This window comes from Boleophthalmus pectinirostris, unplaced genomic scaffold, assembly GCF_026225935.1.
Source record: "Boleophthalmus pectinirostris isolate CB_2022bp ecotype Guang Dong unplaced genomic scaffold, ASM2622593v1 HiC_scaffold_9, whole genome shotgun sequence".
NCBI classification, from domain to species: domain Eukaryota; kingdom Metazoa; phylum Chordata; class Actinopteri; order Gobiiformes; family Gobiidae; genus Boleophthalmus; species Boleophthalmus pectinirostris.
The window spans coordinates 24,201,335-24,218,561 of NW_026571541.1; the positions used below are offsets into that span (position 1 = coordinate 24,201,335).

General features: G+C 37.4%; 3 protein-coding genes across 3 annotated transcripts; 1 reads left to right on the forward strand and 2 right to left on the reverse strand.

The window, feature by feature from the left end:
• Positions 1-1,122: 1,122 nt before the first annotated feature.
• grk7b (G protein-coupled receptor kinase 7b) lies at positions 1,123-3,847 on the reverse strand. Its single transcript, XM_020940425.2, has 4 exons — positions 3,257-3,847; positions 2,745-3,182; positions 1,563-1,837; positions 1,123-1,447 (listed from the first exon to the last, which is right to left on the reverse strand). Exons 1-4 carry the CDS (start codon positions 3,845-3,847, stop codon positions 1,123-1,125), a joined length of 1,629 nt encoding a protein of 542 aa, XP_020796084.2.
• Positions 3,848-4,498: 651 nt separating this feature from the next.
• On the reverse strand, positions 4,499-5,737 carry rnf7 (ring finger protein 7). Its single transcript, XM_020940458.2, has 3 exons — positions 5,397-5,737; positions 5,249-5,296; positions 4,499-4,958 (listed from the first exon to the last, which is right to left on the reverse strand). The coding sequence occupies exons 1-3, from the start codon at positions 5,560-5,562 to the stop codon at positions 4,840-4,842; spliced, it is 333 nt and encodes a 110-aa protein (XP_020796117.1). The 5' UTR covers positions 5,563-5,737; the 3' UTR covers positions 4,499-4,839.
• A 377-nt stretch (positions 5,738-6,114) lies between these two features.
• Positions 6,115-14,778, forward strand: LOC110174451 (transmembrane protein 255B). The gene is made up of 9 exons (XM_020940554.2): positions 6,115-6,187; positions 6,871-7,010; positions 7,682-7,744; positions 8,419-8,508; positions 9,136-9,216; positions 9,297-9,382; positions 9,458-9,614; positions 13,227-13,340; positions 14,444-14,778. The coding sequence occupies exons 1-9, from the start codon at positions 6,115-6,117 to the stop codon at positions 14,594-14,596; spliced, it is 957 nt and encodes a 318-aa protein (XP_020796213.2). The 3' UTR covers positions 14,597-14,778.
• Positions 14,779-17,227: the final 2,449 nt, after the last annotated feature.

Genomic DNA, 17,227 nt, shown 5'->3' on the forward strand with positions numbered 1-17,227 from the left:
TCGGCTGAGCCTGGGCTACTGGAACAGCTGATGACAGATGACATCTGTGGTTTGCGACGACCAACAAGAAGATCATCAAAATAGCTGCGGAGCTGTCACCTGAAACATCCAGTGTCATCGCATTGAAGACTCACTCGTTAACAAGCAAACATCAAACCTCAGAGGAAAAAAGACAGATTTTCTTTTAAGCTCTATAGGTGCAATACATTATTAGGATTTTAATAAAATATTCCTGTGGAAGTTCAGCTGGGGCATCTTCATGTTGATACATAAAAATAGCACAGTCCATATCTGGACCTACAGTGTGTCATAGTTAATTGTAAAACATTTACAAACAAGCGTTGTAACATTGTGCAATGCATCAAACGTCTGTTCCTGTTTATGCATCATTTAGAGCGTTTCACCATTCGTATGATATAACAATATATTCTGAATTTTAATTGCCTTGGCAACAGTGTTAATTTTCATCACTTTGAAACCCATGGGTATACTAAGTACTATACAGCATGTACACACACTGTTTGTTATGGGGGATGATGAATGTTGTCAGCAATGATTATAGAAAACCAACACATGAATGCAGATGAAGCAGAAAAGTGTAATGACTGCCTTACCAGATCTAATTTGTTCAACTTTCACAAGTTGTTTTGATTATAAAAGCTTGAGCCCAGGATGTCAGAGTGTAAAATGCACATAAATGGTCTATAGTGGCACCTGCTGGTGAAAGTTTATTACTGCTTTGCACTGAATTTGTATTAGATTATCCACTCACATGAGCAAAAGGCATTAGAGACATACAATGACCCCTTAGTCTTCTCAACTAGTATAACACATAGCAGCAAATAGTAATAATAATTTTGATGCCTGTGCAACCACAATGCTGTTTACAAACATATGTTAACTCTTAGTAATGCCATGACTGGAGTCTGGTGGAGTGATGTAATGGAAAATGTCTCCAGGAATAGAGGACAAAGTATGAAGCGCCCATCCAGTGTCCACTCAAACTGACTGTGCAACTCACATTTGTTTTAAGGTTTTTTGACCACATCTGATCAAGTTTGAGGTATATTTCATACTGTGACAGGCACTTGATTCATAAACTGCAGTACTGGTGCTTAATGACTACATAATGACACATGTTCTGGATTTTGCTGTCTCGTAGCCATGTCCATTTATTTGGAAGCAGTTCAATTCATCAAACACTCCGCTGTCTATCATCTCCTTCTGCCAGCGTATTGGTACTGCACCTGTGCTAAACTCCTTGAAGAATTTCTCATCCATAGCATCAAGAGCCACGTTGTCTTCCTCAGAAATGTCTTTGAACTCACCCATATCCTTGGCATATACTACATTAGACTTTGGCACCCAGGGGGGGTCCACCAACCCCACCTCAAGACGGTGAAAATTGATATCCTTGAAGAAAGCATGCTTACGGGGATCATCTCCACTTCTGTAATAAAAGTGAGTTTGTTGTGTGACTCAATAGATCTGATGCTGGAAATAACGTTTGTTTGGATAATATCGCACAATTCACTAATTAACAGAAAATTTCTTCATCTTACCTGTGACAACCAAGGCGATAGTCTGTCTTCTTCTTGAGAAAGCGGGTTATGATATCTTTAGTGGCCTCATTAAAGTTTTTGTGTTCAAACTTAACAGTGTCCTCTAGCGTGCGTCGGGTCAGCTCAGTGGTCTGCACCTTCTCTTTGAAATCTTTGAAAGGCAGTCGTGCAGCCACCATCTCGTAGATACTGCAGCCCAGAGACCACCAGTCCACTGATGTGCGATAGTGCTCTTGCTTTAGAATCTCCGGAGCCATGTAGCCTGTGGTCCCAGCCTGACAGTACAACAAAAGTTTCATAACATTAATGAATCATGGCATAAGAGTAAGATGTACATACCACATAATATCTAAGAAATTGTAGAAATAGCAAAATTGAACTATTGCAAAGTGGAAGTCTCAGGTCTTGGGCCTGTAGTGGATCTGCTCTATTATCTCTGTTGCTCAAAGCCATAGCTGGTAGTAGTTTAAAAAGCTCAGACAATGCCATTGCAGTCGTCACACATTTTTGCTGCCTGTGGTACATACAGGTGGGATTAAAGTCATTGACCTCTTAACAGGATTGAGCAGGCCACTTAAGGTCACCCTCTGCTTGTCTTCAAAATAGATAAGACCCCTATCATATTTACTTCTTTTAAGCCCAGACTTGTGGACAAACATGGAGTATATGAAACAAACCAATAATGAAACAACTGATTGATATAGCTTTGTCTGTGGGCATCTGTTTGTTTTTCGATATGACCTCTTGTATATTGCTGAGATATTTTATAACTTTTTAAAATTTCATTTAAATTTTATTTTTATTTGTACATATACATTTATATAATTATGCTTTATTTAATACCAGTCTCTTGAGATTTTTGCTACTTATATAGAACCCATTACCATTTATATATTTTTTGTCTGTCAGTCTCCCCAGGGCAGCTGTGGTTACAATAGTCTCTTACCTCCACCAAGTGTGAAGTGAATGAATAATGCTCTGTAAAGTGTCTTTGAGTGTCCAGAAAAGAGCTAAATAAAACTGTATTAATTTTTTTTTTCTTTGTAAATTTAATTTATTAATAAAACATTATTTGTTATTACAATATATTGTGATGTGTGAGCTACTGTGTCCAAGTAATAAGTCTAAGACTAAATCTAATTTGTGGGTTAGATTATGTTGTCATGAGGTCACAACACTCACCTTTTGGCAGACATTTTTCCCATCTGGAAGCTCCACGGCCAGCCCAAGGTCAGAGAGACGACACTGTCCTTTAGCGTCTAAGAGCACGTTCTCTGGCTTCATGTCACGGTAGATGATGTCCATGGAGTGAAGATGCAAGAGCCCGCATGTAATCTGAGCTGAATAGTAAACAATGCGATCCATTCGAAGACCTCTTGTCCCAAGATCATAGATGTGAAACTTGAGGTCTCCTCCATTCATGAGGTCCATGACCAGGCACAGGTGGGTCTTGTTCTCAAATGCATAAGCAAGATTTACAATGAATAGACTGTTGACTTTCTCTAAGATTTGTTTCTCCAGAAGGACTAGACGTTCACCACCTTTCTTTTTGAGGCATCTTTTATGAAGTTTCTTGCAGGCATACATCTGGCCAGTATGTTTCACCTGCACTGCACATACCTGCAAGACAGAAAGCAATAACTTTTACATGCATGAATTGTCAACAAAAACTACTCAAAATATTTGACACCTACCTCACCAAAACCACCTTTCCCCAAAATTCTGAACTCATAAAAGTATTTGTCGCTGATTGTTTGTTTCTCATACTCTTTCCACTGCAGAAACTTGTAATAGAATGGACTTTCCAGATATTCCATGAAAGGCCTTCCTTTCAAGAATTCCCTTGCGGCCTCTTTGATTGTGCCAATAACCTCTTCAAAGTTGTCTTCTGAAAGATTCTCCAGTGCTTTAGCTCCATCTCCAGTTAAAAATGACAGAAAACTCTTTGAGCCAGTCTGACCGAACGTGTTAATGATCTTCTTCTGAACAAGTCTCCTGCTTACACCTTCAGCGTAGTAGTAGTCTCTCAACTCTTCTAAGAACCTCGCAGCGGCAATGTACTGTGGATCAGAAGTGAGAAACTGCTGGAACAGCCTTTTGCCTATGGGCTGCTGTTCACACAACGACTCGTACTGCTTCACCACTGCTTCCTGAGACCTCAGACTCTTGGGTTTGGGCAGTGAAAGGCTCAGCCTGTGTTTTCTCAGCTCAGACCGGTCCATCTGCTGGGCCCTCAGGTATGCTGTGTTAGCCACCAGGTTCTCCAGGACCCCCAGGTCACCCATGCTGGATGTATCCTGTGGTGCGGCTGAAGGCAGAGGCTCATTGAAACATCACTTTTCAAAGGTGCAGACAGGCACATCTGAGCTCCTCAGACCATGGTGTCCTCAACATGGTTCCTCCTGTTAGAACTGATGAGCATGTGGACCTGTCCTCAGGGATTTGTAGGGAGCCTAAGTAAGTGCCTTTGGATTCTGATCTGCAGACAGCACTAGGGAAAGCAACTTATGTGGTTTGAACTTAAGAGGCTTTGTGAAGTCTTTATTTAGAAATGCAAAGTGCCTGTGCACACTAACTGGACTGCCATCACTGCATGATGTAGTAATCCTATGTAGGTTAACAAGTAATCTTTTTTCCTGACTTTATAATCAGTTATTTGTTTAAACCCACTTTTTAAAACTACCTATTCAGTTTAAATTACTATTTAATATTTAGATGGGGGAGGAAATTGTACACCTCTAAAAACTGATGAGCTATATTTTTTCTTATACTTAAGTAATAATACTATCATTTACGCTCATAAAGACCAACATATATAATAAAAAACAAAATTTACTTTCATCCTTCTTGAGCAGGATTGGTAGCAACCTTTCAAATATACTGTATAACAATAACTGTGATAAATACAGAGTGTTGAAGGATGATTTTAGGTTAGATTAAATACACATTGTACACTTTTATTTTAACACACATTCACTAACAGAAAACGCAAAGGAACCTGTAAAGCATTGTGAACACAAACACTGTTGCAATTATTTGACCTTATGCAAAAAAACATAATTTCCAGTAAATTCATCTTGTTTACAGTCTGTGGTGCTCAGATTGTTATTTGTTGTCCATTTTCCACTGGAAATCCTGGAACATGCAATTGGACATAATGTGCAGAGTTGGTAGTGTCAGTGATCCCGCTGATGTTAATGCAGTCTTCAGTATCATGACAGTCTTTGAGGTTGTTCAGATCTGGAACAAATGGCAGATGACCAGCTGGAGCAGCATCTTATTTTCCAATTCTCTGAACAACCCAGTCCTGCTGGCATAGCGGGCAGCGATTGTTCTGCTTCACCCAAAGAGACATGCAGCAGTTGTGAAAAGAGTGGTTGCATTCTCCCCAAACCACTGAAACATAAAATATATACAATTTAAACATTAGACATCAGTAGAAACAATACTGTATCTCATATTTACCTATATGTTATAGTGACAAGGTATCTTTGCATAACGCACACAGTGATCACATCACATTATTTGTATTTTTCTATTCAAGCTGGCATTTTGTTTTCACAGATTTAAGTTAAATGTCCTAGAAATTGCCAGCAGATTTCGCTCATGCTAACCGTTCTTAGTTAAAGCTGATGTTTTATAGCGATGCTAGACAAAAATCTGCTGAAAGTTAAACGTGTCCTCACCAACACAGTCCTCTTGTTTATTTTCAGCCTGGCATCGGAGGCAAGCGTCTGGAAATGAAACCAAAAACTGAATACCTTAGCAATGTGACATGGCTAAGTTAGCCTGTGGCTAGGCTAAGCTAACCAAGCTGTCACTTTTAAGACTCACCCATTACTTGAACTCGACAAATGGCACAAGTATCACATTCAACGTCCCAACTCCACATGGCTACAGCATTCCACTTTTTTAGTGAAAACATCTTGTCTCCGCCTGACTTTGAGCCTGAAGAGGTGTTGTGTGAGAGGACTAGCCCCGGCTCGTCACTGTCATCCATCTCTGAACCACGGTAAAGTCTGCGAGCCAGCGTTAGCTTTACGAGCTAAGCTAAGCTAAACAAAATGGATGATACGCGAAGCTACGAAGCTATCCGCTAACCTGTTTGCTTCTGTGTAGAGTTAGCAGCATAGCAGGCAGTGCACTCCGCAGACTACAGTCTGCCACTACGGTCGAAAGAGGGCAGTATTGTTAAAGTTGTGCATGCATCTCATTTGTCAAGACCTAGATCCATGGACCACACCACCACTTGTTCTCACATCTGGGGCTGCCAGTCTGTGGCTGCCAGCAGAAATGCCATCAGTTTGTTTTAGGTGTTATTTTTAGTGAAGTACTTCTTATGAAGTATGAATTGGTCTTGAATCACAGTGATAAACACCTATAAACTGACATATTTTTCATGATCCATGAAAGCAGCAGAGGCTGATGTGGAGCTGGAGACACACGCTCCCTGAAGCTCCAGCCTCACGTGACAAAGGCAGAGACCCTGCATTTAATCACAGACCGTATATGATTTAAACAGACGTAAACGTGCACTGTGTTTGGATATATGATGGTGACTGCAACAATACCAGCGACAGGGAGCACAGACACAGACAAACTGATTCTAAGAGGCTATGCAACAGGTAAAGATCCAAATGAAATTACTTGCATGTAGTCTAAGGATATGATAAGAAAACCTTTGTTACACAATTGGGATATACTTACTTTTACTTTTTTTGTTTTTGTTTTTTTCAAATGTTTTCTCACATTACATTGGTTTATAGCTAATACTAATACTTTTGTATTAACTTATGTACTATATACTTATAATACTTGGGCTAATTTCAAATTATTATATTTTATATAATATTTTTCCAAAGCATGGTTATCTTGCAAAAGAGGCATGCGTACTGCTACCAAATACGTTGTAATTATTTATACATGGAGAGAAAACTGCTGGTACAGTAGAATGCTGCATGTTGTTAATAGGCTTGATGTACATTAGAAATAAAATATTCATAAAATGTTATATAATTTTACTATTATTTACAGCTGGCCAGTATCACAATGGCAGTTATTTGTGGTAACAATTGTGTGTTATTGAAAGTTGCTTGCTGTTATCATGCATCATTTTAAAATGCATAATTATAATTGATGAAGCAGTAATTCATCTTAAGACAAATAAGGTAAAAGCAAAATAAATCCACATGGTTGACACTGAATAGAAACACGAGTTAAAGTAGCAGCTGAGAGAGTTGAGAGGGATAAACCTTTTTATTTTTATCATGGAGAAGCTTCTAGCATTTTTTTTTTCTTCTTTTACCAGACCTAATGGTGAGACTTAAGCGAGCTCTGTGGTTGCTACTGAGCATGCTCAGTTTGTCTCTGCTCCTTGTGGCAGTGGGAATTTATACAACCACCCTGACAAAGACAGTGAGTGTTTCTGGCTACACTTCTGGGATTATTGTAAGTACTAGAGTTTGTGATCAATTATTGTAAATAAAACAGGACTGATATTAAACTGAAAAATAAAAGTGGCTATGTGCGCTGCCACCTGCACATATAATCTATTTGGTAACTATATAGTATGTACTAATGAAAATAATTTATTAAAGTGCAAGTGTATAATTATTACTAAGCAGTTGCCAAACAATAACCTACAATAAAATTCAGCATGTTGTATGATAAATCATCTCCACAATGCCTTGCTTCACTCTACTCTACTCTTCACTCTTTCTGGTCTACAGTAGTAATTTTATGAGCAACACAACATTCACATGCACTGTGTATTTTTATTTGATTATTATTTTTTATTTGAGAAAGGGACAATTTTTACAATAACTTTGACAGGACCGTGTTTTTAAAATTGATGGTTAATATGGCAATAATAGAATTCCCTAAAAAGCCATGACTACAGGCCTCGGTGTAATTTGCTTTTATGTTAGACCTCACACTTTAACCCTGTCAAGCTCTTTAACACCAGGACATGATAAATATTTGTGAATCTGACTACATACTGATATTGTCTTATAAATTTGAGATCATATTTTTTCTGGAAGGGCTCCACTGCACATTACTGACTGTGTAAATGGACTTGCTTTGTTTTGATCCACATTTGAATTGTGTTGTCTTTGCAGCTGACCCTGGGATCCTTCCTGGGGCTCTTGGGACTTGGCCTGGAGGAAAACCGTAGGCATCTGGTATATCCCTCTACTTTTTCTTCATTTGCTTTTCTGACACGCGCACCTACTTCCCCCATAACACATTTTCCTCATGTTTATCTTATGCACACCCTGTCCTGATCAGATAAGACATCCTTGCTCTATAATACGCAAACATGACACATAGTGATATTCCCTTTAGTTTTAAAGTTAGCTGTCACGTTTTATTGTGAACATCAATTTCTCATGTTTATTCTTTATTGTGGTTAGGTTTAGTTAAGATAGTGATAAGCAAAGTATACACACATGCACCTGCAAAGAGTCTTTAAGCATCAGAACAATTGGCACTGGTTTTGTTTTTTAAACCTCAATAAATATTACATATTCAATGATAATTTTATATTTCTATAAAAAAGCAAAGACCCACTAAATTGATCATGGGTCATTACCATACGTTTTATTAAGGCATTCATCCATTTCATCAGGTAGGTAAAATCATGTCAGAGGAAACAATAAAATGGTGAGTGAAGTTTTAAGTGGAATGTATTTTTCACTTTCCACGTCTCTCTCCATGTTGCTGTCCTGAGATGAACTAAATGGTCTGAATCAGGTTGAAGTTGAAAGTTAAGTAATATTGTCAGAACGTTACCATCATGAGATTCTTTGGAATAGCTCAAACATTTTCTATTATGTTTCATCCTCTTTGCCTCCAGATAACAGCTGCCATAGCTTTTCTCAGTTTTGGAATCATTACATCCGTCTTGTGCCTGATGATAGATGGAGCAGTCATTGGTTTTAACATGGTGAGTTATCCCCAGGTATATCTTGGAAAATTCCAATTATGTAAAAATTATTTATTCAGTCCACAAACATATACATTTCTGTGAGACTGTGCTGCCTGATTCCCAGAGATTTTCTCACAGGTTTCAGCTTGGTGAGATTTGTGATTTGTGAAAATGTTGTGAATTACAAGCTGTGAAAGATCTCAGTCTTAAAGGCTCCGTCCCCCTGTAGCAGTCCAGCTTTTTTTGGCTTCATGCTTCCACATTTGTACATCCTGGATGACCGAGGATCTTTACCTCATACTGTAGTTCTGTTCTTCCCTCTCCAGTAATATAGTTGGAATACAGATTTTTATTGTACTACAGTGAGTTCTTGGGGTTTAGTCATTAATAGAAATGATCAGGTTCAACATTCGTGCATTTACGTTTTGTATATTTTGTGACAAAGTACAATATAATCACAAGGGAAAACTGTCTCTTGCAAAAAACAACCAATAGTGAGAAATATGTATTATTAATCTCATATTTCCAATCATAAATTTATTAAACTGGCTTATTTCGTTGACATTTGTAGTAGTCTTTCTGTTCTATATACATACTTTATAACCTTGTTGATGTTTACATAAATGTGAATATTTTTAAATCCAGGATATGCGTCCGCTGAGAGCAGGAAGGTGTCAGTATTATAGCAGTGGAAATGGTTATCTCTATGAAAACTATTATGCCACAGTAAGTCCAACATACTACATTTTGTGTTGAGCTCTAAGTCAGTATTACTCAGATAAATTGATTATGTGATTTCATTTTAGGTTTCATGTTGGACTTTAGAGGAAACATGTAACATAACTGTCCGAAGCGGGACCTGCTATTGCTGTGACCTGTATAACTGTGCAAAGTAAGACAAAGGACTCAAATACAGTTATTTGCAAATGATGAAAAAATATATATATTTTTCTTTATATCATTTTAGTGGAGGGTACCTGAACGACTACTATGAGTTTGTGGGAGTCCAAAGCTGCCGTGACGTTTTTATTTTGTACTTTCTCATCTGGAGTCTGACGGGCCTTAACCTGGTGGTCTTCACGGGCATCCTTACCGCTGCAGTTTTGGGCAGCATCAAGAACGTGGTAAGGTGTATTAAAAATGGAAACAATTACAGCTAGATAGATACATTGTGTACAAGAGAAATACACGATTACACTATAAAAAGAAGAAAAGCTTACATTATTGATCACAGATGTACATGGAGTTGTATTTTGTTTCATTTGCATGAGTTTAACACAGATCCTGAATACTTAGGCTGTGTTCTTTTTCAAACTGAAAATACTCTGTTCCTTCTTGTGATGTCATTAAGTGATAGTAGTACAGGAATTGCTCCACTGTGTTTTTAAACTCCATACACCTTCATTAGAATAATTTTTTGTTTAACTTGTTCGCTTAACTTGAAACTGCAGCTGTCGTTTTAGCCTTTTTGGACTGACTTCACTCCTCATCAGATATTACAGACTTTGTAATGACATTTCTAATTTGTACAAAAAATTAAACAAAAATATTAAAAAATAAAATGAACAATTTAATGTTAATCTTGACTGCTGAATAGTAAAGTAGTTCAGCTGAGGCTAAAAATTGCTGTTAACCTTAAAACTCCCACTAAATGACATCACAAATTTAAGATTTAGGGATGCAGACAATCTACTAATTCAAGATTACAACCCAAGGATAGGTTACAGTTACATCTAGTCCCGTTCAATTTCATTTCTCTCCAGCACCTAGGTCAGGAATCAGAATACACTAGACGGTTTGCAAAAACCCCAGAAGTGCAAGTTTGGGCACCAGCCAATCAGCGAAGAGCCATATATTCAGTGTTGTCAACGATTTCCGAGATCGAGGATTTAAAGCTGGAACAAAGAGAATATTTGGTGAATTTTATCAAGGAGAAAGACGTTATTGCCCTTCTAACTATGGGATTTGGGAAAAGCGTAATGTACCAGTTAGCCTCGTTAGCGGTGCATTACATACGTCACGACCAAATAGCAGTGACTGGTTAAATGAAAGTACCCACCTACCATCGAGCCAACAAATTCTAACACTGCGAGGTCTGATGGTTTCTATCAAGTGAAACGAAGTGAAACCAGCTGATGAATCAGGCTAGGATACAGTACTATGCTCCATTACAACTCAGATCTGTGGAAACATGCCTCTGTTCACAGGAAGAATAAATGTATTTTTGAGAAACAGAAACGCTCGTTATGATTAAACGCTATATGGATATGTTTAATGTCATACCATGGAACATGCCAGGCAAAGCAATAATTTATCCATGGAGACAAGAAGGTAGTGGACCCTACACCAGGAATGCTGCTCAGTGCACCTATAAGTAACTGAGAATGTAATGTGAGACTTTTTATCTATTGTTAATATATGTGCTCCCAATTTTAGCACAGTATTATTTGTATTATTTTTAGTATTTTAAGTGTTTAAGTGTTCGCCTCATGTAATTCTTAATTCTCTTGTATTTCAGCTTGAAGCTAGATCTAATCTGAGTTTCATCCCTTTAGCTTTCTTAATCATACACACTGTTCATATCTAATAAGCAGATATCAGATGGAGGCAGTGGCTTGTGGAGTTCACACTGAGGCAGGAGAGATGTCTGTGGTTCAAACTCTGTCCAGTTGAAATAAAGAGTAGATCTGGGTGTGTTACTGTGTAAAGTCGACAAAATCAAAATACTGGAGTACAGTTTCAATAATAATCTTTGTTTTTGGAATCTCAAATAAAAACAATAAGGACAGAGGAGAATGGACAGTCATAGATTTGCCTTATCTTTCATATGCCTGAACCAAAGATGGATGCAAACATGTTTATGAGGTCTGAATGACCCTGGGCGCTGAAGGGCACAGCCTCCTCTTGTCTGGATTTGATTCACTGCCTGCTGCCTTGCATCCATAACTCAAGACTATTCGGTGTGCCCTGATTTTAGATGAACTGTAGCATCTCCTAACTTTTCCAAAGGGGAGACCACTACAATGAAGATTATTATTGTTTTAGCTGCAATGTTTCACAATATGGTATGTATTAAACCTACCTAACATACATTTATTTAATTACAGGTGTTTTTATTGCTCAGAAATACTTTGAAGAACATGAATTTTCCAGGGAGAGACAGGCTTACATAGTGCACCTTTACATGTTTTAATATTGATTTCTGCTTCTACTCTGTAAACTCTATATTGGTTTGATCCCTAATAATTAGGGCTAATAAAAAGTGCTTTCAATTGTATAAGGATTAAATATTCATTTCATACATTTGGGATAAATTTGACCTCTGCCAGTTAAGTTTTATTCCCTTTGCTCTAATTACACATTATTACTTGGTCAGTTGGTCAGTGAGGGTTTTAATGCAAACTGTGGAGCATTATTTTTGTATAACTGTACTGGTAGTTCGGCAACAGTTAACTGCTATTCTGTATCACTTCACTGTGAGCATTGGGAGGGACTAGCTTCAACGTAAACAGTAATAACTAATACTTTGAACATCCATGGACAGACAAAAATGAACTTGGTGGGACCATGGTATAAGAGGATTATACAACTTGTTTTTTACTCCTAACATACAGCACAGCAAATCAGCAAATTATGATAGCAGTTTGTCAAATGTATACATTTTAGCCTGCAGTGGTTATGGATTTCATTGAGAACACACAACACAAAACACAACCAAATATTACAAAGCAATAACCATTCAACTGAACTGGCGCAAGCGAGGAGTGAGGCATGAGGGCGAAAGGATATGTGTGCAGTGAGACTTCATAGACACAACAAAAAACAAAAGCTCTGATCTGATCTGTTCTGATCCAGATTACAAACAGGGAAATAACTGCCAAAGATTTAAAGGTGCATTGTGTAACTTTTCTAGTGGAGGGTCTATCAAATGCTTTTCTCCATGGAAATGTTATTGGTTTGTCTGAAATGTTCTCACAGTATGATACCTTTCTGTCTTCATGGCGACCAAACCAGACCAAGTTACAGGTCAGATCTGTGGAGAGGCAGTCCTGCTTACAGTCAAAATGTTTGTTTTAGATATTTCTGACCTATAAAACCATGTGTAATTAAATAAATGTAAGGTAGAGCTGTTTAATGTCACACTGTGGAACATTCCTCCCAGAGCAATAACATATCCATGTAAACAAGGTGATGGACCCCAACCAAAAAGTTACACATTGCACCTTTAAGGCCAAAGAAGTATCTGCTCTTTTGTCATTTGCCATCAGCACAAACTACAGTTTATACAGACATTTATACAATTAAACATTTATACAGACTTCAGTTTATACAGTTTACATTATTCAAACTAGTGTTGATGCTCCTGATGAATGGCATACTTTTCAGTATGTTTTAGATTTATATTGAGCCTCCCAGGTTTGTCTTGGCACCACAGAACAGGACACTGAGGATCAGGGGGGTTCAAACTTAAAAAAAAACAAAAACAAAAAAAACCCCTGCAAGGCATTTTATTGATAAAAAAAAACCCAAAACAGATCTTTTGTTTGTAGTACACGCATTTAAAACACAGGTAAGGCAATTGATGTTTACTTGGTTGGAATTGTCAAAGAGCTTTTGATAAGAGATTTTTTATATTGTTATTCAAATAGACGACATGCTGAGGGAACACCCAGGACCACCTCGGTGCTGTCACATCACCATCTGTAGCTCTAACTCTGTGTGTGTTTGTGTTTCAGAGGGGTCCTGGCCTGGGTTTTGAGCCCACCGGGAGAGGGCTGTCCTCTCCCTCTGCTCCTCTGCTGATGGATGCCAGCGCTCACTCCGCCCACTTTGTCCCTCAGCTGCACCCGGTCAGTGTTTACCACATTCATATCTCTGCATTCACTTCAGTAGGGTCACTTGGGTATAATATGTGTTAATGGAATGAACCACATAAAAGGACAAAAAGTAGAAGTAATAAACCAAAACTAAATAATGTTTTGAAGGTGCACTATGTAACTTCTCGGTTAGGGGCCCATCACCTCTTTGTTTCTATGGATATGGATCATTGCTCTGCCTGGAATGTTCCACAGTACAACATTATCCAGAAGAACATTCTGACTGTGAGCGAGGTTGCCTCTCCACAGATCTAACTTGTAACTAGGTCTGGTTTGGTCTCTATGAAGATAGAAAGGTTTAATGCCATACTGTGAAACATTCCAGACAAAGCAATAACATCTCCATAGAAAAAAGTATTTGATGGGCCCTTCATCAGAAAAGTTACACAATGCACCTTTATGGAGTGGTGCAAGTAACACAAATGTTAAACTAATTTACTATTGTCACTTATGAACAGTGGGAAGAGTAAGCCAAAAATATAAAATAATAAATAAATAATAATGTCCATAAGTGATGTGACAGTTTTGGTTAATAAAAAAAAACTTCACATTTATTTGTTTTATTAATCTCATTAATTAATCATCATTTCACAGAACAATTAACTCTGGTCAGAAAAACAACAACATAATAGTCTCTGTACGTAGCAGTATGCTAACTAGCTCACCATGTCTCAAAGCTAACAGTCACTTTTATTAATATCATAAAATATCAAATAAATAACCTATTAAAATTCTAATCACTGAAAGTCAACACTACCTAATTGTTTTTTATGAGTAAATAGAGTTTTTTAATATTGATTATGCCTCAACATTAGCATTAGCTTTAGCAATGAGACACAAACATTTCTAAAAAGCAGAAGGGTCCACCTCTGAAGTATTCATTTTATGTGTGTACATGTTGACAGTCACATCCACCCGCAGCTCTCTGTTCACTGTTTTATCTTTAAATATTTATTCATTTTAGCATGAGCCAGCAAAAAACCCATACATACACACGACAGGAAGTAGTGACGCTAACAGTGTGGACACGTTTGACTGTTACATTGAATTCTGACTTTTATCTTGCCGTTTTTCAGGGAGCATCTACGTATATCCCCTCTTCGTCCTCGCCACCAGCAGCAGCGTCAGTGCCACGTGTCCGGAGTGTGTCTCAGAGATTTCCAATGGCGATGTCTCACGCCACAGATTTGAACTCTTTCCACTTTGCCCCTCTGTCCTACCAAGCCTGAGACCACACAAATATTATGTTCTGTGGTTCACTGTGTGTATCATTCACCATTTACAGATAAATCATACACTAAATAACACTATATTATGTTTATTAATGTTTTTATTTGTGGGCACTGGTGTGTTGCCTTTATTTATGCACAGAAAATAAAGTGTATTAAAGTGTAATAAAGTGTAAAATAAGTTTAACAGCTGTTTCCCAATAATGCTTGAATTTAGTGAAAGCTAATCGAGTTATTGGTACATTTCTTTACCTAATGTGGCATTATTTGGTTCTGTTTGCAGTAGTAGTATGGCTGTTTCACAGAGCACATGGCATAGGGAGGTACAGTAGATCTTCAACTCTGCAGGTGCTGAATTGTGGGTAATTTCCTGTCATAAAACACTTTCTAGATAACGTCAGAGTTGAGGAATCTGTCACAATATCAGATTTTTTGTTTTGTTTTTGTTATTTTAATAAGTGAGCAGAAACTTGGGTGAAAATTTTTGTAGTTGTCAACAGTAGTAGTAGGCAAAACAGCAAAGCATGTAAAAAGTGGCAGAGGTAAAATATTTTCAAAATATATATATATATATATATATATAAAAATTAAGAATTTGATGTATAAAATATTCAAATAAACATGTTAAAATATCAGTACTTAAATGTATTGTATGTAAAAATGAATAAATAACAATATTGCCCATGTATGGTAATACTTGCAGTTTGTATATTCATCCTAAATAAACTTTTATATGTACAAAAATCTGATGACTATAAGACAAAATAATGCAATATTAAGACTTTCAAAATACAAGTAGCCACACAAAGTAGAAGTAAATGTCTGTCTTAGATTTTATATAAAGCTGGGACAACATGTAGCAGCCCTTAAGCCGCTGACTTGGCTTATGTGCAAGCTACAAACATGAAAACTCCTCTCACTGAAACTCCACATGTTGACAGAGGCGCTGAAATGAAGTCCTGTTTTTCCCCTGTTAGCATGGGCAGGTCACATGATGCTGATAACGATAAGAGAGACACTGCAGAGGGGACGCACCGCTCATCACTTTTTACTTTAAGATGTTATAAGACAGATAATCCAATCACAGTGACTTAAAGTGTTTAGTCTACTTTGTGTATTGGGGTTACAGGATTTTGGGGGGAAAATCTAGATCCGTAAATTGTGTTTTAAAATCAGGATTTAACTCACAGGTCATAGGCAAAAATATACAGACTTAAAATATGAACTGCTACTAATACAAGTTACAACAGTTTGTTATGACTTAAACTTCAGGGTAGACATTTTTCAGGGTAAAAATAAATAGACAGTGGTTTGTACTGGTTATTCTATTCTTTTTTTGCAGTCTAAAATGTTTTGTGTTTCATATTCATAAGGGTATCTGGCTTAAAACAAATTTATATAAATGTATGAATTATTTATGTGAAGAAATTGATGTAAATTGATGGTTGAAGTCCAAGGAAAATGAACAGTGTGCTTTGATCAAATGATAATACTTTCTGATGCAATTCTCTACAGATATCAAGGTAAACACTCTGAGATGTGTGGTTTAAAAGGAAGGGTCCGAGGCTGCACAGTGAGTAGATGAAAAATACTACATGTTTGTGGTTCTACACTTATTATGACGCCTGTGACATGTCCAGACCGCTGCAAGAGGGCTCAAAACTCCAGCAAAACCATGAAATAAAACCACGTGATCAGTATACGCACACTTCATATGTGAGTTTCCATTAGATGTACATTTGATGCATATAAATTACATTCATTTCCTTAAGTTCAACCTGTTGGAATTGTGGGTTTTGGTTCACATTTTTCATTTGAGTGATCCAACTTTCTGTTTCCATAAAGACATCAGGTTGTGGTATAAATCTTCCTATTAAACTGTAATATCCTTAATAGTGTCAGGAGCATATTCAGGAGGCTGCACACGACACCAAAACTGGAAACTGCAATCAAATAAAAGAACCTTACACTGCAAGTCTGAATCCCGAGCAGAAAAAACACTGCACTATAATATAGATTCTTGCCAATAATTGCGCTGAAGGCTCAGAAATGATCATCGTACAACACTTTCTGAATATTGACACTCAGGTTGTAAGTTTTTGTTGTGCTCTGATGGTATTGCAGACTCCACAATTTTCATTTATTCCTATAGGCTATTAATAAAAGTTTAATGATTTATACAGACGATATACAGTCAGTGTTATGCAGAGTAATTCATATTTTGACCCATGGACTTTTAATCTTGGTTTCTCTGTTGCCACCAGCTTTTCTGCATGTCTGGAATGTTTCATGGTATGGCATTAAATGGGTGTACCTCCATGAGGACAATGAGATCTGCCAACTCTTTGGAGAGGAAACCTTACTGACATTTACTATACATGTTTTTCCTGCTTTTTTGAGCAGTAAAAAACAGAAGTGGGGACTTGCGAGTCATGACTTGGACTTGAGTCAGACTTGAGTCACTATTTTTAGGACTTGAGACTTGACTTGATAAAATGGACCAAGACTTGGAACTAGACTTGGACTTGAAGGTCAGTGACTTGAGACTTGACTTGAGCTCTGTGACTTGGAAAGACTTGATTATTAGACTAGTTGACAAAATATTAATTTATTAAGCAGTCTTAAATCTGA